The 22,636-nt window shown below is 41.8% G+C and overlaps 1 protein-coding gene across 8 annotated transcripts in view; it reads right to left on the bottom strand.

Moving 5' to 3' along the window:
• Nucleotides 1-214: 214 nt before the first annotated feature.
• The window catches only part of SEMA5A (semaphorin 5A), a 477,303-nt gene continuing 454,881 nt past the window's right edge, over nt 215-22,636 (bottom strand). For all 8 annotated transcript variants that reach the window (XM_049708240.1, XM_033436601.2, XM_033436598.2 and 5 more), the window contains 4 exons: nt 21,472-21,627; nt 20,024-20,071; nt 15,019-15,230; nt 215-7,719 (listed from right to left, as the gene is read on the bottom strand). In XM_049708240.1, coding sequence (XP_049564197.1) covers nt 7,600-7,719; nt 15,019-15,230; nt 20,024-20,071; nt 21,472-21,627 — 536 coding nt within the window. In that variant the 3' untranslated portion in view covers nt 215-7,599. The remainder of the gene's footprint in view (nt 7,720-15,018; nt 15,231-20,023; nt 20,072-21,471; nt 21,628-22,636) is intronic.

Here is a 22,636-nt window from a genome sequence, read left to right as displayed (position 1 = left end):
CGTCATAGAATCATCACAAAGCTGGCTAGTCTTGTCTTGGCCTCCACACAAGAGGCTGTGTCATCTGATCACACAGGAGCGCGTTATGGGGTTCTCCCCAGAGGTCGTCTGCAGTCTCAGTCCAATGAAACGCTCTCCTTCAAGTAGTGATCGCGCTCAGCACATCTGGGGACACAGGGGCCACTGAGGCTACGCAAAGAAAAATGCTACTAAATTGTTTCCTAAATGGTGGAATTTATTTCAGTGCTAACTTACAATGGAATGAGATAAACTATCTACATAAAGCTTAAGTACAAAAAATATAATACAATTTTTACTGTACATAATCAGGATTCTTTTATTTTGTCCCCCAAATGTTGGCAGATAGAGATGAAGAGGGGGCTGGTATGGAAGGAAGCTTGGGGGACTGTTGGCAATACTCGGGATCATCCTTCATGAATTTATTATTCATAAAAGATGCAGAGGTTTGGGTTATAGAACCTGGCAACTTGCCAAGAGCAGGGAGTGAGCGGGACACTTTCACTTCTGGGATACCAGCTCAAAAATATGCCTGTTTTCCTCTGAGTTCAGGCTGGGAGCCCGTGAGAGTTGGTTTCTGCTGACTGGTTGGGAGACATCTGCCTGCACCTTCCCTGAACTTATGACATTGATCCAGGGCAGCGGGCAATGGGCGCCCTGCCTGCACTGCCTCAGATGGTGTCTTAAACTGATTTTGAAAACAATGTATCTACCAGGTGTCATTAAACAACTTTTGTAGATATAGACCTGGACAGCTCTCAAGTGAGCATTTAAGACCAGTGAATTGATAAACAGAAAACAATGAAGACCACTGGAAATCGGTATTACACATTTTTAACAACAAGGTTTCTAGTGAAACCTTGAAAGTCAAATGTAAGGGCTGAAAAACCCTCATCCCCCATTGGTCCTGAGGGGGAATACCCAGAAATCCACAAGCATTCCAACAGGGCAACCAAAGCTCTGTTTTTCTCATTCCAATAAAGGGGAGACAGTGCTACCTCATTCTAAGAAAGCTCCATTATGATTAATATATATGGTCTTTTAAAAATTAATTTCAAGATCAGTAACTTTCTGTAAGTATACCAAGGGGTCAAGGTGGCTTCGGGAAAAGCTTCCATGAAAAAAAAAAATGAAATAATCCCAAATAAGTTTATTTTGTATCACAAAACAGCAACAGCAAATTAACACAGAATGAGGCATTTAACATTTCATAACATCTTCAAAAGTCACATCAAGTGGCATAACACACAAATTTAGTTACACACTTTTGAAGAATCCTACATTGGACTGAGTTTGTGCACTTCCCTTGCAGACAGTGTAGAATTTTGGTGGTGGATGTAGGTGCTTGTGTTGAAGGTTCATAGTGTGCTTTCTCCCAAAGTGCAGAAGTTCAAGTCTGATTTTGGCCAACAGTCATGGTACAGGGGAAAAGGAATCAAATTTAGCAGAGAAAACACTGTTAACTTTCTTAACCCAGACTAAGAATGAAAACTTTGTGAACTTATGAAGCAAGTTTGACATTGAGTTCAAACAAACAGCAGGCCATATTCTAGGTGGTTCTCATTCCACTCACCATATCTGTGCCAGTCATCACCAGCCTATGTCTGATTTTCCTGTATCTACAGACTTGCCTGAAGACAGACAGTAACAAAACCCTCTAACTTCTATAGGCATCCTATTGACATTCCTACTACAGAACGAACGTTAAGGTGTTTTTTGGAAAATGTAGAATTAAAGTGATGTCAGTTTCTGGAAGGCTGGGTTCACCTAAATTCTGAACACATCGTGGCACCCATTCTGGCATCATAGCCGCAGTGCGGGTGGAAATCACATCTGACGATGATGTACTTCTTGTTCATTTTCTGTTCCTGAGTTCAAAGAGGCATATAAGAATGATTTTCTTCAAAGTATAGCCAATCAGTCCTCTGCTTTCAACCAATAATATCCAGATGAAATGATAAATCATTATCTTAAACAAGGCACTGGCAACTTTTAATAGGAAATTAAACCATCTGCACTTACTAATCAGGCTCTTTCTTAGTGACACGTGAGGAGGATAGTTTGGATTTTCTGAAATCCAGATTTTGCTCTCCAGCTTGTATTTATCTAAAATGGGGATCATTTTGAACTATAATATTTGGGCCATTTTTGGCATTAAGTTGCCAAAAATCTGAGAAAGTACAGGATCGTGTTTGAACTGCTGGCCTCAGATTTCTGACTGATATGCAAGGAGTGGAATGAATTCTATTGCCCATCCAACACGTTAGTTTAAGAAATACCATAGAGTGGTTTTCTATCTCAATTTTTCTCCCTTCTGGTCTTAAAGTATATTTCACTAGTTACTGTCATCATGGCAACAAAGTAAAACATGTTTGCCTGAATGAGAATTGGTACTGAATCATGGGAAACAAGCTTGATAGCTTTTTTTCTTTTCTATGGCAAAACTAATACGGTCTTTTGAAAATACTATATGAGACACCTTTCACTAGGAACAGTACATTCATGTCAGGCTCTGATTTTGGTTTTGATGATGCTCTTAGACCCTTTGCAATGTGAACTTACATTTTCAAAAGAGAACAGGTCGCCATTCTTAACGCTTCTGAAACATGTACCAAATTTTTGATGATGCAACATATGATCATTAAAAAAATCCCACTTTGATCCATCTGCTACAAAAATATCTATAACACATCTTTAACATAAAACCATAAAAAAGACTATGGAATAGTCATTTTAAAAATCCCTGCCAATGGTCCAACTTTACGTCTTGTTCATTACTTTTCAATTTCCAAAAGAGAAAATAAGCAAGGATGAAAGCAATATATTTTCTTGTGTTTTATCAGGTTATCAAAATGGATAATCAGAATGCATTGGTTCTGTATTTATAGAGTTACAAAACATCTTTAAATCAACTAATATTAATGACTTCAATAGGAGAGAACAGCAGAAATAAATTCCACAATGGCCACTGGTCTCCAAATATTTTATCTTACATGGTAATACACTTGAAATATTTGGCATTCCCTTTTGTACATTTCTCAGGCCAAGATGAATGTTCTCCCACTTCACACCCATTGATCAGAATGGCTTTCTAGTGTCTGATAATAGTTAAGGATAGGTAATCAGAGGTAATCAATTTTGGTAATGTCACGTCAACATGAATCACCAAGCCAACATAAATTACCATGAAATGATAGAAACAGTAGAAGGAATAAATGTGCTGGGCATGGCCAATGAGATCTGTGTACTCCAATTTGCATCATCTTAAAAAATAAGAGCAGAGAGTTTGCATATGAGTAGATTTAAGGTTAGTGTTTTAATTCCCTGCCTTCACGGACAAGGATTATTGGAGCTGTGAGATTTAAGCACAGCCCTGCCACATGGAGAGCAGACTCAGTGCTTGGCATCCACTACTGCTACCCTACCTGTTGCCTCTGGATAGATGTTCCAGAGTCACTTTCTGAAACAGAAAGACAGAATTAAATACAGTTACCCCAAAATGCCACACATAAGAAAACTCCACTGAAATATAAAAGACACCCTGGGGCTAAGGAAAGTTGATGCCCGCAGGGCTAAGTCAATGCTGACAGTGGTTTGACAGTGTTGGGGTAATGGACATGATTGATTGATTCTAAAAGTTAGGGAAATCTCATAAAGGGGCACTGGGATATTTGTAAATTCAGACACTAAGGAGGCTGCACCTCCAATGTGCATTAAGGACGTGTTTACACAAAATGACTAGCTGAACGCAGACCTGATATATTTTTTAATAAAATCTCCTTTGATCTGTGGTTACACAAATAGCATCCCTTCAGGTAGCCCCTGGGATTCCCCTGCTGAGACTTTGTCCATAACTTGAAAGGCATCTGACTCACGAACTCTACCAAAGTCTCCAGTGGGAACTCTCACCACACAGGCTTTGATTCTCATTAATTTCATCCTTTTGCAAATAAATAAGGAAATAGAGGCACCTTCGCCTGCACTCTGGGCAGTTGATCCTGCAAGATCCAGGGATCAGCCCACAGGACTGTGCAAGTGGATCGTGGGTCTCCACCTGGGAAGGACCAGGGAGGGTCCAGGTCTCCTTCTTTTCAAGGTCACCTTCTCCCACATTCACTTCCTTTCTCTTTGCATCACTGGTGAGTCAATGGGGCCAGACCCGTGGCTCACACCGTTCCCATGGGCTGAACCCTCCTGGGGACAGAGGCTTCTTCACAGCAGGGGGCCCTCACGTCCACTCGCCCTTTATTCCTCTCAGTTCCTTTAAAATCTCTGCCCACCCTTGACACACACAGGGAACCCTCTTTTTTCCCAGTATTAATGCCGATTCTAGTCAGAATCTATAGGCTTAGTGAAATGTCTCTGAAGGAGCAGGGAAGTTCAGAACCTCCCATAAGCGTCCAGGGGCAGCAGCACAGAAACATGCCTAAAGCGAGTCAGACAACTGGGTAAGGAAACACCCAAGTCTGGGGATGCTGGGTCTTCACGCAACAGAGGCTGATCCTGTGCCCCCCAGAGCACCTCAGAATTCACAGGAGTCCATCTCATTCAGGGTGACAAAGCCCTCAGTGCCATCAAAGCCATCATCTTCAGAGCTATTTGGGGAAGGCCACCTGCTATGCAGCGAGCAGGGATTCCGTGGCACTGCAGGGTTGATATTAACAGTGACTAGTCTAGTCTAGAGAAAGCACTGAGCACGGGGAATCACTTCCAAAGAATTTAAATGTGAGATTAAAGCCAGTTTCCTAATGAAAACCAGCCAAACTTCAATGGTACCCAGAAATAACCCTAGAAATTAAACTGTGATTAATGTCATTTGATGTTAGGCTCAGAGAGATGCAATTTAAAAATATTAGTCTCTATCTGTACCGCTTGTACCAGAACGAAAGGAAGGAAGGAAGGAAAGAAGGGAGGGAGGGAAAAGATAAAGAGAATGAAGAAATCACACAGTAATTTAAAAGGTGACAAGTGTTGGCAGGAATCCCAACCATCCCAGCCTAAGGAAGAGGTGCTTTATGAAGGTTCCAGCAGAAGTGGTAGGTACCAATGTGAAAGCCCATCACATGGCGGCTTGATGAGGGCTACGGAGGGGAAGCATAAACACATAAGCAACAGCTCTACACTGATGGGAAAACAAAAGTTATTCCATAGATTCTTAAAATACTTGGATTATAGCTAAAACTAAACAAACTGATATCCTGTTAAGTAAGAAGGCGGGATGGAGGGAGGGAAGGAGGACGAGAGAGAGAGGAGAACAATTTTCTTTTGAATAGAGTGTCAGGGAACAAAAATGAGTGAATTTCTTTGCAGTGATAATTGTAAAGATTTATGTAATCAACAACATGAAAATTCCGTTGTAGGGAAGGGTGGTTTCCCTAGTCATTGCACAAGATTGATTAAAGACCAACTTTGATGTCATTTGGGAAGCATTTCCCATCAAGTCCAGTGATACTTCTTTGAAATATCAGTATCCTCTTTCCTAGGGGAAAGAGAATGAACTTTTAAGCCTTGAAAATATTGCGGGGGAGGAATTAAAAAACCGGCTAAAATACGCTACACAAATGAGGACATTTTTCTTATAGGAAAGTGATGAGACAGGTTGAAGCATCCAATGAAAATCCAACCCAAGGAAAATTAGAAAACTATCTGGCTAAATTTCACTTCCTAAGTGTGGACTTTGCGTAGAAACAGAGCACTCTCATACAGCATACAAGGAATACGGGAGATGTAGCATGAACTTCCCACTGGAAAGACCCGGAAAATCATTCATTTGAAATCTATCAGACCTCCCAGAGCCCAACTGCAATTTAGAATTTAATTTTAGTAGAGTCGTTTCTGAAAATTTGGGCATATAAGAATATTTTGAACTCATCAACATTCATTACTAAACATAGGATTTTTCAAATCTTTAAATTGGATAGGGTGAAAACCTAACCAACCTGTGTAGGCTAAAAGTCTGTGTCCCTCAATGCCCACACTGTAAGTTTTCCCAGATCTGAAGTTTCATTTATCAATAAGAACATGTCTTTATGTCCACCCAGGCCTTTATCATGACACCCAGAGGCATAAAATGAATAATTTCAATCTTGTTCTTACTTTCAATAATTATTCAACCAACTACTATATGTTATGCATCAGTTTTTTGCGAGTAATCTACCCTATTTTTTTTTTTTCTCCTGGGGACCCCTCTGGATAGTATCATAACACCCTGAAATGCTTATGAATGATCGAAGCTCAGAACCATAGAATCATTAAAATCCTTACTTGCCAACACCCTGACCTCTCAAGGTACTTCTTGAAATGCTGCTGCCCCCATGCAGGGAGAAGTGGGAGCGGATGGATGGCAAAGCAGCACTGAGATCAAAAACAAGAGGCACCAGAGCTGAACATCTCCTCACCTGAACTAGAGGAAGCAAATGACAGCTTGGTACTTGGGGAGCACTTCAATATGTACAGCAACAAGCTGCAGAAAGCCAGCTTTACACATCATTAATGCTCTTGGTAGGGGCTGATGGCCATACATTAGTTCTATCAGGGAGACAGAAAATAAAAAAGTTGCTTTTCATTAAATGTCAGGTTTTTCAATACTTTCTGTAACATGGAAAATAAAAAAAAAGTTGTCTTCAATTATATTTCAGTCCTTTCAATACTTTCTTCATCAGTATCATGAATGTTCAAGATTTTTCTTTGCAGAGAGAGGGGAGGTGTAGAGTCTGTTATCCAAATGCTAAACAAGTGGTTATTTTACAGAGTGGTTCTTTAGGATGTTACTGTGGACCAGACAGGTGGGCTACCAGGCCGATGCGTGACAAGGAGCTCCCTGAAATGCCATGAAATCCACAAGTCAGAATAAGGCGAGCTTCACGACAGCATGTAGAACACGTTCCCCCTTCATCGTGTCTGTACCTCTGCTCTTTACACTCACCTACCCCAGGGACAATACAGTAACGGCAGCAAGACCAAGGGTAGAGCATCTCACGCCTCATACCATCACCTTTGCAGATATAAGCCAGGTTGAATCCCTGGGTGACCTCAGGCAAGAAGCATTCCAAGTCCAAACACACACAGTATCATCCAGATTGAGAAGATGGAGATCCATGGTGAGTCACTGTATGGCCACATTCAGATTCTTCATTTTATCAACACTATAAACCGTGCGGAGGTGGGGAGGCTCTCATATAAAGTGCCTAATTTCTTGAATTAAAACATCATGAAGATTTACGCTCAAGGTCAAGAAGATGTTCACATTTCTAAAGACCCCTTCCATTGTGGGTGGTACAGTTATGAAAAAGCTCAAGAAAACAACTGACTTGTTAGAAAAATGGACTGAACACAATTAAAAAAACCCTGCACACCATGGCTCATTAAACAATGATCAAGAATTGTAGACCAGATTTTCACGATTAGATTTTTGTTGCTTTTAAGAATGTGTCTTTTTGGCAGCAATGGGACACTAGTGGCTTGAAATGCACTTGAGATGTACCCAAACTCCATCTCTGAAGTCTTGGAGACATGGGCAGTCATGGAGCACAGGCCTTGAGGAACTGGGGCAGTTACAGGAAGCCAAAAATAGAAGAACTCTTAGTACTCATCATAGTTATTGAGATCTGTAAAGTAGGCATTAGAATAGGTCTTCCCAGTGAGATGTGGGTTGAAGTATTTGTTTCTTTCCTCTAAGATCAAGTTGTTTTTGTTAAATGCCTGTAAAAAATGAAATAGAAGATTTAGGAATATTCAGTAAGTAGTATTTCAGAAAGAGAATATAGTTAGGAGACAATTACAGTTGACCCTTGAACAATGTGAGTGTTAGGGGCACTGACCCTCCTCGAAGTGGAAAACCAGAGTATAACTTATAGTCTTCCCTCCAGATCCGTGGTTCCTCCATATCTGAGGTTCCCCTGTACCCTCAGTGCTGCATCCTGGATACAACCAACCTCTGATCATGTAGTACTGTAGTATTTAATACAGTAAGTCCCTACATACGAACCTTCAAGTCGCGAACTTTCAAAGATGCAAACACGCATTCCCATGTCCAATCACATAAGTTAGTTTACGTGTCTGGCGTACATTGTCACATGTGTGCATCCTCTACAAGTGGTTGTGCTTTTGTGTACTTTACTGTACAGTACTGTATAGAGTACAGTAGTACATCTTTATTTCTTGCCTGTTCACTCGATGCCAGCCCCTGGATGCCAGCTGTTGTACTGTACTACTGTACTTTTCAAGGTACTATACTGTAAGATTCAAGTATTTTCTTTACTTTTTGTGTTTGTTTGTTTTTTATGTATTATTTGTGTGAAAAGTATTATAAACCTATTATAGTACAGTACTATATAGCCGATTGTGTTACTTGGGTACCTAGGCTAACATTGTTGGACTTTCGAACAAACTGGACTTACGAAGCACTCTCAGAACAGAACTCGTTCGTATGTAGGGGACTTACTGTATTGAAAAAAATCTGCATATAAGTAGACCCGCACAGTTCAGTATTGTTCAAGAGCCCACTGTATGTGGAATTCGAGCTCTCTCCTAAGGCTCCATTATTTTAAAATGTGTTTTCTCACTTCTCACTTGCTTCCTCACATCATTTGCTGAGGACTTGCCTGGTAACTAGAATGAGGCTGGTAGGCTTTTAGACCAGACCGCTTCTGAGCTTTACTCAGAAAGTCTACTTTTGAACTTTAGTCAGGAAGTTTCCAAGTGTTAGAAAACCTAAATCAAAATCTCCCAGAAACCTAAAACTCTAGTGATTTCAAATTCATAAATGCTTTGAATATTACCACTTATAACTGGATAGGTGTTTAAGCAGCTTTTGGATTGTCATTGGTAAGAGATTTTGAAGGAAAATATTTAAATAAATGCATGGGATTCTTAGTTTCTCTTCATTTTCTACACTTGTTGGAAGGTGACTACCGTGGCCATTTCTGACACAGATGCTCTTCCTCATTAACAGTCATGAAAGTTACCCGTACTTTTAAAGAGCTGAACTGTCCGAGAAAGAGGGTAACTTTTAAGAGGACCAAAATAAAGATGTGAGGTCGTAGGCACGTCCAAATGCCCAGGACTCGTCTGGGCAAGGAGTCAGAAGAAAGTTCTAGAAAGATTCATTAGAGACTAGGCAGCAGTACTTTGCCTTCAGAGCAGCAAGGTTTCTGATGAAGTGCCTACTGGGTCTTCAGTGAGAACAGAAGACCAGCTAAATTATCTTCTGATGCTTGAAGCAGTAGTCACCACAGATAAGCTGATGGGATGGGATCACATTGAGAGGGGCTGCATTCTTGGGTCCTGGAGGTTTCTTCTTGAAGAGTCTTGGTTCTGAGAGGGTGCGTGGGGCGTGTTATTAATTCCTGGTGCTTCACTTCCTGGCTCTGTTATCTGATCAGTATAAGGTGCTGATGGACTCTGGATCCTGCTGTAAGTAAGACCCATGAGTAGAAGTGAATTGGCTCCGTCTCTGTGCATGTGGGTGCCTCATGGCGGGGGTGGGGAGGGCAAGAGTGAACACTGCAACTCCCAGCACATGAGACCCTCCAACCAGTGGCAGTTGTAAGGGCTGAAGATATTCCGTACTCCCACATGGGAAGGAAACTGAATTTCAAAGGAAACCATCATAGCAGAGAGAGGGCATCAAATACTCCCTAAGAATATTAAGGGGAACCACCAACTTAACAGGAATATCAAAATTTAGGTAACTTAATGAAATATTGCCATTTGCAGCAACGTGGATGGACCTAGAGATTATCATACTGAGTGAAGTAAGTCAGACAAAGACAAATATCATATGATATCACTTATATCTGGAATCTAAGAAACAATACAGATGAACTTATTTACAAAACAGAAATAGACTCACAGACATAGAAAACAAACTTACAGTTACCAAAGAGGAAAGGTGGGGGAGGGATAAATGAGGAGTATGGGATTAATAGATACACACCATTATATATAAAATAAAAAGCAAGGATTTACTGTATAGCACAGGGAACTAGATTCAGTATCTTGTAATAACCTATAATGAAAAAGAGTCAGAAAAGAATATGTATGTATAACTGAATCACTTTGCTGTACACCAGAAATGAGCACAGTATTGTAAATCAACTATACTGCAATGGAAGAACAAAAGAGAAAAAAAAAAACAAGAAAAAAAATGAAAGTAACTTAGCTCATGAGAACTCCCTGCATTCATGTGGGTGGTAGGGGAGGTTGGGTGCAGTAACAAGAGCCTGTGAGGTCTTTCCAGCCACATTCCTGACCTCTTGTGTAGACACAGTAAGAACAACAGCCACTATTTGCTGGATGCTGGGCTTCATGTACCTTAGTCCATTTAAACCTCACAACAATGATACAGGAGTACATAGTGTTAACCCATTTTAAAGATGGAGAAACTGAGGTTCAAAGAAGTAAGTAACTTGTACTCTGAACCAGGATGCAAAATGCCTCAAATAAAAACCACTTTTATTTTGCCAGGTAGTGTTCAAGGCATTGTGTATAATTTACCTCACTTTATTCTCATTATCTCCAATTCACCAAGAAAAAAAATGGAGGCTCAGTTAGTATGAATACCTGGGAGAAGTCTACCTGACTGGTAAGTGACTCATAAACCTAGATCTGTCAGGCTCACCCTTTTTCCACCTTTTCTTCCTTAGAACAAGAAGGAGACTGGTCATTCACTCTAAATTTCTGGGTGAAACACTGGGCTATTAATCACCCACTCAGGAAATTTAACACAATGCATCACCTCCCCCCACCAACTGCACCAGCATCAACATTACACAGAATTGAAGAAACTTCATTATGCTTCAAAGTTATTAGAAGGTAGTCTTTATAATAATGTAACAATTGTTCTCAGGATGCCATCCTGGGGATTCCTGTAATGGACCTGTACATGGACATGTATATCCGATTGACCAAACCCCGTCCTCATTTCACTGCTCAGCATGTGCAGGTCCTCAGCACGGAGCTCTTCTCTTTGGTGGGACTGCTCTTTGGGTGCTGAGGCACAGTGGAGGCAGATCTGGATGGTGACCAATCACTCGATAGTTTCCAGCATTTTATTTGTTGCCATTTCCATGTCCCATTTTTAACCTACTTCCCAATATGAGAAGCCACCTTTTCACAGGAACAGCGAAGCTTAAAAGGCATGTCAGAAAATGCTTGCTTCCTCCCTTTGTAGCCGTTGAGATGTCTGCCATGTGGCTGACAGGGTCCTGGTGCTCCGGCCGGGTGTCAGGCCTGAGCCTCGGAGGTGGGAGAGCCAATTTCAGGACACTAGACCACCAGAGACCTCCTGGCCCCACGTAATATCAATCGGTGAAAGCTCTCCCAGAGATCTTCATCTCAATGTTAAGACCCAGCTCCACTCAACGACCAGCAAGCTATAGTGCTGGACACCTTATGCCAAACAACTACCAAGACAGGAACACAACACCACCCATTAGCAGAGGAGCTACCTAAAGTCATAATAAGTTCACAGACACCCCAAAACACACCACCGGATGCGGTCGTGCCCACCAGAAAGCCAAGATCCAGCCTCATCCACCAGAACACAGGCACCAGTCCCCTTGATTAGGAAGCCTACACAAGCCACTGAACCAACCTCACCCACTGGGAGCACACACGAAAAACAATTGGAAATACGAACCTGCAGCCTGCGAAAAGGAGACCCCAAACACAGTAGGTTAAGTAAAATGAGAAGACAGAGAAACACACAGCAGATGAAGGAGCAAGGTAAAAACCCACCAGACCAAACAAATGAAGAGGAAATAGGCAGTCTACCTGAAAAAGAATTCAGAGTAATGACAGTAAAGATGATCCAAAATCTTGGAAATAAAATGGAGAAAATAGAAGAAACATTTAACAAGGACCTAGAAGAACTAAAAAGCAAACAAACAATAATGAACAGCACAATAAATGAAATTAAAAATTCTCTAGAAGGAATCAATAGCAGAATAACTGAGGCAGAAGAACAGATAAGTGACCTGGAAGATAAACTAGTGTAAATAACTACCAAAGAGCAGAATAAAGAAAAAAGAATGAAAAGAATTGAGGACAGTCTCAGAGACCTCTGGGAAAAATTAAATGCACCAACATTTGAATTATAGGGGTCCCAGAAGAAGAAGAGAAAAAAAAAAGGGACTGAGAAAATATTTGAAGAGATTATAGTTGAAAACTTCCCTAATATGAGAAAGGAAATAGTCAATCAAGTCCAGGAAGCACAGAGAGTCCCATACAGGCTAAATCCAAGGAGAAACACACCAAGACACATACTAATCAAAATATCAAAATTAAATACAAAGAAAAAATATTAAAAAGTAGCAAGGGAAAAGTAACAAGTAACATTCAAGAGAATCCCCATAAGGTTAACAGCTGATCTTTCAGCAGAAACTCTGCAAGCCAGAAGGGAATGGCAGGACATATTTAAAGTGATGAAAGGGAAAAACCTACAACCAACATTACTCTACCCAGCAAGGATCTCATTCAGATTCAACAGAGAAATTAAAATCTTTACAGACAAGCAAAAGCTAAGAGAATTCAGCACCACCAAGCCAGCTTTACAACAAATGCTAAAGGAACTTCTCTAGGCGAGAAACACAAGAAAAGGAAAAGACCTACAAAAACAAACCCAAAACAATTAAGAAAATGGTAATAGGAACATACATATCGATAACTACCTTAAATGTAAATGGATTAAATGCTCCAACCAAAAGACATAGACTGGCTGAATGGATACAAAAACAAGGCCTATAAGACACTGATGAAAGAAATTAAAGATGATACAAACAGATGGAAAGTTATACCATGTTTTTGGATTGGAAGAATCAACATTGTGAAAATGACTATACTACCCAAAGCAATCTACAGATTCAATATAATCCCTTTCAAACTACCAATGGCATTTTTCACAAAACTAGAACAAAAAATATCACAATTTGTATGGAAACACAAAAGACCCCAAACAGTTAAAGCAATCTTGAGAAAGAAAAACGGAATTGGAGGAAACAGACTCCCTTACTTCAGACTATACTACAAAGCTACAGTAATCAAGACAGTATGGTACTGGCACAAAATCAGAAATATAGATCAATGGAACAGGATAGAAAGCCCAGAGATAAACCCACGCACATATGGTCACCTTATCTTTGATGAAGGTAGCAAGAATATACAATGGAGAAAAGACAGCCTCTTCAATAAGTGATGCTGGGAAAACTGGGCAGCTACATGTAAAAGAATGAAATTAGAACACTCCCTAACACCATACACAAAAATAAACTCAAAATGGATTAAAGACCTAAATGTAAGACCAGACACTATAAAACTCTTAGGGGGAAAACATAGGCAGGACACTCTATGACATAAATCACAGCAAGATCCTTTTTGACCCACCTCCTAGAGAAATGGAAATAAAAATAAACAAATGGGACCTAATGAAACGTAAAAGCTTTTACACAGCAAAGGAAACCATAAACACGATGAAAAGACAACCCTCAGAATGGGAGAAAATATTTGCAAATGAAGCAACTGGCAAAGGATTAATCTCCAAAATATGCAAGCAGCTCATGCAGCTTAATATCAAAAAACCAAACAACAATCCCCAAATGGGCAGAAGACCTAAATAAACATTTCTCCAAAGAAGATGATTGCCAACAAACACATGATAGGATGCTCAACATCACTAAACATTAGAGAAATGCAAATCAAAGCTACATTGAGGTATCACCTCACACGAGTCAGAATGGCCATCATCAAAAAATCTACAAACAATAAATGCTGGAGAGGGTATGAAGAAAAGGGAGCCCTCTTGCACTGTTGGTGGGAATGTAAATTGATGCAGCCACTATGGAGAACAGTATGGAGGGTCCTTAAAAGACTAAAAATAGAACTACCATGCGACTCAGCAACCCCAGTGCTGGGCATATACCCTGAGAAAACCATAATTCAAAAAGAGTCATGTAGGGGGCTTCCCTGGTAGTGCAGTGGTTGAGAGTCCACCTGCCGATGCAGGGGACATGGGTTCGTGCCCCAGTCCGGGAAGATCCCACATGCCGCGGAGCGGCTGGGCCCGTGAGCCATGGCCGCTGAGCCTGCGCGTCCGGAGCCTGTGCTCCGCAGAGGGAGAGGCCACAACAGTGAGAGGCCCACGTACCGCCAAAAAAAAAAGAGTCATATACCACAATGTTCATTGCAGCTCTATATACAATAGCCAGGACATGGAAGCAACCTACGTGTCCATCGACAGATGAATGGATAAAGAAGATGTGGCACATATATACAATGGAATATTACTCAGCCATAAAAAGAAACAAAACTGAGTTATTTGTTGTGAGGTGGATGGACCTAGAGACTGTCATACAGAATGAAGTAAGTCACAAAGAGAAAAACAAATACCATATGCTAACATATATATGGAATCTAAAAAAAAAAAAGGTTCTGAAGAACCTAACGGTAGGACACGAATAAAGATGCAGATGTAGATAATGGACTTGAGGACATGGGGAGGGGGAAGGGTAAGCTGTGACAAAGTGAGAGAGTGGCATGGACATATATACACTACCAAATGTAAAATAGATAGCTAGTGGGAAGCAGCCGCACAGCACAGGGAGATCAACTTGGTGCTTTGTGACCACCTGGGGGGGGAAATAGGGAGGGTGGGAGGGAGATGCAAGAGGGAGGAGATATGGGGATATATGTATACATATATACAATTATACCCCAATAAAGATGTTAAAAATAAATAAATAAATAAATAAGGCAGGTCATCCAAAGAATTTAAAGAATAGATACATGTATATGTATAACTGAATCACTTTGCTGTGCACCTGAAACTAACACAATGTTGTTAATCAGCTATGCTTCAATATAAAATAAAAATAAAAAAAATAAGAGGAGCCACTTACCTTGTCCCCCACCCTGTCACCTATGCCACCACCACTGAGCTTCGCCATAAGGGTCCACCTGCCTTCTCTGCACACCTGGCTGCAGCGGAGGCTGCTGACCCCTTACCTTGATGGCCTCCACCGAGTCATACTTGTCCAGTTTGTTGATGTGGTTAGTTATGCTGGTGTTGAGAGGGGCGGGTGCAACGGGGTGGATGACGGTGTTATCGTGGGACTGCTGCTGGTACCGCTGGCAGTAGGTGTAGACAAGCAGCGTAAGAAGGCAGCCCAGGATGGAGCTGCTGAGCCCCACGGCGATCATGTGGAACAAGTTGAACTCTGGGAAGACAACGTCAAAAGTGAGGCCACCCTGGAAAAGGACGTGCTCCTCCCCAGCTCAGTGGGCTCAGAGAAAAAGAGAAGGACGCCATGGAAAGCTCCACACTCCTAAAACTCAGGAAATCACAGGGCCTTCCTTTGAAATGTCGTGGCCACCAAGACACTTCTCTGCAGCGAGCTCAGTGTAGTTTAAGTCAACGCTCTTATGGATTATAACCACCGTATAATATGGTGATCTTTTAAAGATCACCAAATACGCTAGCAGAGACACTTTTTTCTTTAAAGGCTTGTAAGAGACTGTTCTTCTGTTTCAAGTGCAGCATGATCTGTGGTCTGGGGGGTTTCTAGTGAACATGTGTTCCGTTTTCCTGAACAGGCTGAGTCCCTGCTTGCAGCCTGGCTGTGTCCCGGGAACAAAGCAAGGATGTATCTAGTACTTCCAATCACTGCTCACCTGCAAGCCCGACTATTTCCCCCTCCTTTATCATTTCATTTTATTTAAAAATGTGTTCCGATTATATCGTTCTTATGTTTTCCATTACATTTTTTGGAAAATGAAGATACACATATTGTATAACATTTGATTGCATGAAAATAAAAGTGCAAAAGGATATACAAGAATAAATCTTTTTTTCTTTCTGAGAGGAAACCACTGCCACCACCTTCTCCTGTGCTCTTCCAGAGACACTCCGCGCACTTGCATGCTACGTGTGCGTGTTGTAAACGTTATCCTGGGTACCATTTTTTCACTCACATTGTATTTTGGAGACCTTTTAAAGAAAATGGCTTACTCCAAAGAAACAAAGGATTTGTGTCAAAGGAATATGATCTATTAATGGTCATGAAATGACCCTCTTTTTTTACAGTGTTTTTTCTATCTAATAGCATCTTTAAGTAATTTTCTTTGAGTTATAAATACATAATGTTGAATAAACAAGCTGACATGGACTCATGTCTCTAAGACAGGATTGGTTTGAGTGACATCAAGGTAGCTTAACCAAGAACTGCTTAATCTCTGACAAAGAGCAACAAAAGAAAAAAAGATATTCATTGTGTGTTGGTAAAACACCTTACAATCAAAATTTTAATCCTTTCAGGGAATAAAGACAACATCTGAGCCATGACCATGAAGCTGAGATTACTGAAAATCAGGTAAAACAAAACAGGACCTCAATTTTTCTATGCTGTGTTGGCACCGTATAGCTAACCAGTTGCCTAAGTGTTCTTGGCCCTGTGTCTCCACTGCACATCCCGGGGATCTGGCTTTTCTTCCAAGGTGTCCCCTTCATGCACCACCAGAGGGCTGAGTGACACCCTGGCTCTCCCTGCACCCAAATGGGACCACTGAAGATGCCTGCTGGGCACCCCTGTGGATGCCGGGTGAGACTGCTGGGCCATGTGGGGAGGTCCCCAGGGCTCTCGGGGACAGAAGACCCGTGAGTTTGTCTACTACACCCAGGTTCTGGGATGTTTTCTCCTTAAACACCTGGGATCCTCCCGAGGACTCTCTGAGCTGTCCTCGCCTCACCTGGGATCCACAGCACAGGTGGAACATCCTTCATCCGTCCCTAAACCCTCTAAGCTTCTCCCTTTAAGCTGTGCCCCTTTGCTGTTCCTGGACACTGTTTTTCGGGGCCCTGGGCCCTGGGAGGTAGATTCGCTCCAGGAGGTGGATGAACACCGCGCGGAGAGGCAGCCTCGTCCTCTGTTCTCTGTGAACCGGAACCAACGTACTCCACCCACGCTGAGACTCCAAACAGGTGACTCCTAACACGCGCCTCAGGTGTCTTCAGCACCTGGAGCTGGATAATCCAGGAGGACGTTACTAGAACATTCCACAGATATCACCCACTCCCTGACATCCACCTCAATTTTTCACTTCTTGATTATCCTGTCACTGGTTTAACAAAGTGAAAGGAATCGCTAAATCTTTGGCTGTTCCTGATTTTGTCTGAAGACTCTAGGGCTGAACCTGGGACAGCTGGATAAAGCACCCAGGGGCCATTCTACCAGCAACGCTAGAAGCTTCTACTCTAACCCTGAAGCTGCCCTCAAGATAAGCAAGAGTGATTTCATACCTGTTGTCATCTCTCGATACTTTAGCCGTTTGGACCCCCCAGGGTCAATGCAGCATATGAATAAAAGTACTTCTGCTGCACTGATAAAATAATATATAGAAGATGTATGGCCCTCTCCCTATGCAGGTACTTTGTTATTAGTCAAATGAATCATTCCTGCAGGTGCCTGGGGAAGGCTGGGGCCAGCTGACACCTTTATGATGATTATACAGTCTTTGTGCCTCGTGCAACTAAAAATAGCTAAGTCGGAACATTTCCATAGGCCTCCATTTTGTCTGCATAAGTGAAGAATCAAGCCTATTAAATCTCTTGAATCTGCTTAGCATGGCGCTTTGCTTTGAATACAATGCTTTTTGCTGTTGATTTTGGTCAGTAAAGCTAGAATAGAAACCAACTACCCAGCGATTCAACTGGCTGATTTTCTGTGCAAAGTTTGATTCTTCTCAACAGACTGAAAAAAGCATCCCCAAACATCCTTGCTAGGTGATTGTGTTTACCTCTCAGCCCCACAATTAGCCCCATCGGACCTCTTACCCACCTACTCTGCTGTGTCAACGTCAGCAGCCTAAGATCTAAACGATTGGTTCTGAATATTATAGAGTAATTAAAGTTTCTGTGACTGAATCAATAGCACCTCAAGGCTTGATCTGGTGCAGGCTTTGGGACAGCTGGTTCAAACACACAGAAGCTGCCTTTTAGGATGCAAGCGAGCCTTCGGCACCCTGTCCTCCCGGGTGCTCAAGGCCTTGGCAGGACTCCCGTATCTGAACCCTGAGAAGGCTGGCCGAGGAAAGTGGTTTTTGAACTTGTGTTAGGCCTGGAGGGCATGCTGGCTGCCCCCAGGTTCTGCCTTGACCTCCCTCAGGGCAGGAACACTCTCTACAAGCTCTGCTCCAGTGGTGACCCCGGGCGTTGTCCAAGAGTGTCGCCTGGCCAGGGCTGCTGTGGCTGCATACCCCAGACACCCTCCTCTGGGACACTCTGCACCAGGCCCCTTTTCCCGTGGTGCTCCGGGCTGAAAGCTCACGCTGGGATCCCCTTGCCCAGATCCAAAGCTGGCTTCACTTAGACTGTTTGTGTGAACCTCATCTCTCTGACCCTCACGATCCCTATTTATAAAATACAGATAAAAAGACGTGGCTGCTATCCCTTTCCTACAATCCCCCAAACAAAAATTTCTCTGAAAACTGATTTTTCATCACTCACCTGGCAGTGAAGCCTGACCTGACCTGATCATTTGCTGCAGAACCAGGATGATTGGCAGCTTCACTTCACCTACATTTAACAGCAACGTCATTAAAGAGGTTGGTTACAGAGTGCGACCCCCAGACCTCGCTGTGTCATACCTTGTATGACCCGTATTACCCATCTGTAATCTGAAGAATGCTGACTTCCAAACCCTGCTCTACCTTCAAGGGTTTTACATAAAGAACAGTGGGCTGTGGCACCCATGCGAATGCTCTTTGTGAGGATGAAACAGGATACCTCTACGGTGTCTGGCACACAGTGACTGCTGACCTAAAAATACTACAGCTATAATTCTTTTTATGTGAACAAGCCAACATTCATCTTGCAGCCGGATCCCCAAGTAGTGGCTCACTGAACTGACCCAGTCAGACACCAGACACTGCCCTTCTCAGGCACAGGGCTCTCTTGGGATATGACTTTTGGTTCCAGAGGGGCTGGGGCTGTTTGAGTCCCCACTGTAAGCTCAACACCCCTCACAAAACTGACACAGAGTGGGTGCTCAGGAAAGATGATTGAACAAATGGATTAACAGATGGCTGACTAAACAGATAGAGCGTCACAGATAGCAGAATCTTAACCAGTGTAGTTAATAAATAAGTACATTCCTAAAACACACCGATGAAAATCCAGATTCCTTCTGAGTGTGAGAGACCAAAGCCCGTTGGGCTGAGCTGCCTGGGACCTCCCGCTGGAATGGATTATGTTAGAAATGGTTAGGAATAGTCATCAGCTGCACACATGAAGATGCTGGTCTTGTGTGTGGTTTTTGACTCTGACACCAAAGGTGGACCAGGGCTGGGCTCTGATCAATGGACAGCCAGTCCCTCCCATCCAAACAGGATAGAACTAGATGGGAAAGTCCAAAAGCATTATGGATTTGACCCAGAGAATGTGATTTCTGTCATTCAGGGTTGCAGGAAGTTAGAAAAATATCTCTGGAGATATAGGTATAGCCTTTTGCCCATAATAAAATTCTGACATTTTATCATTTCAGCAGTTTGGAGATTTGAGGCTGGTTTCTATGGATTTGCACTATACATATAAAGAAAATGGTTGAATTCTGTTTTACTCATAGGAAATCTAACTGTAGCTAATACCCAGATCACTGGGCCATAAAGCTTATGTCCACTAGACTCACCTGAAGGGCTTATTAAGCCAGAGTGCTGGGCCCCTCTCAGGGAGGTTCTGACTCTGTAGACGGTGGTGCAGCCTGAGAATCTGCATTTCTATCAAGTTCCCAGGTGATACTGATGATGCTGGTCTAAGGACCCCCTGAGAACCACTGATCCAGATGTCAAATATGGACTCCTTAGCATTTCTACTGCCAAAATATAAGGTGTTTGGATTCAGGAGTTTCTCCAGTTTTATTTTATTTTTTTCTTGGCCAGTAGCTGAAACATCATATGAAACATATGGCAAGAGAAATGACTGGAAAATACCTGAAATTAATTAAGAAAAAGAACTTACCTCCACACCTTTTCTCTTCTACGCTGCTGGATCTTGCCACAGATACTTCTGGAAAAACAAAGTTTAATCACAATGTATAAAGGGTGTAGGGAAGGAAGATCACATTAATGATTCATTTATGAAATGTCTAATGATTTTGAGTTTTATGTGAGTCAGTTTCCAAAAGCCTGATTAATTGTTTTTAAAAACATATTTCTTTCTTTTTTTTTTCTTAACCAACCGGAGATGTATTTGGTCAAGGTCACCTTGATTGGAAAGGGGTGAGATTCATTATTACAAAAAGAAAATGCTATGGTCCCTTGGGTTGGAACCAGGGCACTAGCTTCAAAGTAAGGCTGGCATATGGGCTGATTTTCTGTTACAATGTATTCTGCCAGCTGTGGAACCCCACAGTGTTTGTCTGTAGTATTTCTGCCTCAGATTTTTTGTCTCATCAAAGTCAGTGTTGTCACATTGTCTGGGGAGGGGGACCACTCCACCAGAGCTCAGAGGAACTTGCCAAAACAAATAACCTTCCTACTCGAGCCCATTCATGATCTTTGCCATGGCCCATGTGAAACTGACAAGTAGGATGCCAACAAAAGGAGAGATCCACCTAAACGTTTAAGCCCAAGGATAAACACCATTTCAAGAGTCCAGAAACACTATTCTCTCCTGTATTGATTTCTCATGCGTTAACAAGAATTAAAAATACGTCTATGGTTGAAAAGGAAACAACAATAAACACTCTTGCAGTTCTAGACCACAGAAGATTGAGGTGTCTTTTGAGGCTGAAGCTGATAGTTTTTTCTAAAATAATATCTTTCCTTTAGTGAAGGAAAACAAGGCATTCCCTGTTATTACCTTGTAAGAAGTGAGTCTCTGCTTTTGGCCCACATCAGAGTGCTAAGGCACGTGGTGGGCATATATGCAGGCCCGTGCCTACAGTGAGCATGTGATGGGTGACTAGCTGTCACTAATAACTAAACATCGATTTCACATGGAAAAGCCTGTAGCCAAAAGGCCAAGCCAACCTCTTCTCCAAGATGAGAGCAAGGACAGCCTCCCTCTTTCCCAAATAAACTAAGGTTGTATGAAGAGAATGGCCCTCTTTTCTCTGTGCAAACACATACGCACAACCTTGCCAAAGCATTTAACTTAATATTAAAGTAACCAAATAACCTATTTTCATTTTTTGAACAAACTATTCTGACCGTGTTATAGGCAATAAATTGTAGAAGAAGACATTGTGCTTAAAAAAAACCTTAAAACTCGTGGCCTAAATTCAAGTCTACAGACGTAGTTATCTACAAATCTATAATCACCTTGAAACCACAAGAGTTGATTGAATCATCTCTGTTTTAGCAAACAGGACCTCATAGAGCAGATAAAACTCCCACCTAAGAATCATTGTCTCTCAAAATATCGGAAATGATTTTGTTTGCACTAATAGGCATCTCCCCTCTTACCCGGGAGGAAATTGGAATCAAAAACACAGGGCCGGCTCTCCGTGGTGTTTCCGGAACACTGGCTGCCCACGGGGAACAGAAGAATGCACTGGCGGATGCGGACCTGGACCCCAGACACATCACACTCGGACCATTCTGACCACTCCGACCAGCTCTCTGCAGGGGCCAGAAGACAGGAGATGCGGCAACAAGACCCACTAAGATCCATCGATCTGGAAGTTGGGTCAGCTTATGTACATAAGGTTTCATATGATGTTTATAGTGGGTCTGTGTATACATAAGATGGACTCGTATCTTATGACCAGTCCAGTAAATAGAATACAAAGGAGCAAGAATAAAAGAACTCATATACCTTTGATTAGAAATAATGTGCTTAAAATACATTTTCTAAAACTCACATTACTTTAATGCTCTAAATTAAGCCTGGCTGTGTGTGATCCTTCCTTGGTGGAGAAGAGATCATCAATGCAGACCCCATTCCTACGGGGTCATACTCAAATCCTTCTCCAGAAAATTTCTACAGGCCTCAGTGCTCAAGCAAGAGAAATGACAGTGTGTTAATGAGAAAGTCCTGGTTGTGAAAGGGGTTCAAGCTACTACAAATACTTTCTTTCCAGTTGTGAAAACAACTTTGCAGGGTCAGTACACCAAAGGCAGGCTGTACTCATGGTAGAATTCACTCTATCCCTTGTTTACTGCCACTGAAGCACATCCACACACAAGTCATCAAGGCCAAAAGATGAACTAGCTAAAGTCACTTTACCCCAAAAAGGTAGATTCGCTAAGATGTGTTAAATTCACTGGACCTACAGATGTGTGAAAAGAGAGAATTAATACTCATTTTATGTAAGGAGGTTAAAAAAATGAACTCTCAATATTATTTATGAAATATTAATAATGTAAAATAATGTTTTTCTATGCAGCTTGTTTTTTTCCTCTTTTTAAATTAAAATTGGCAACCAAACTTGTGTTTTGATCCATTGTAAAGGGTATAATTTTCCTTAGAAATTTGTAAAGTGCCAGTTTTGGGGATGACTGAGAATCTGGTTTCTAGGCACTTTTCAGTATACATGGAACCTTCAAGGAAAGTCTGCAGGAGCTAGTTAAAAATGTGTGTGTGTGTGTGTGTGTGTGTGTGTTTCAAAGTCGAAGTTAGACTCAGAAG

This window comes from Orcinus orca, chromosome 3, assembly GCF_937001465.1.
Source record: "Orcinus orca chromosome 3, mOrcOrc1.1, whole genome shotgun sequence".
Classification (NCBI taxonomy): Eukaryota; Metazoa; Chordata; class Mammalia; order Artiodactyla; family Delphinidae; genus Orcinus; species Orcinus orca.
Note: the sequence above shows the minus strand (reverse complement) of the source record. Positions and strands in the feature narration are given on the sequence as shown.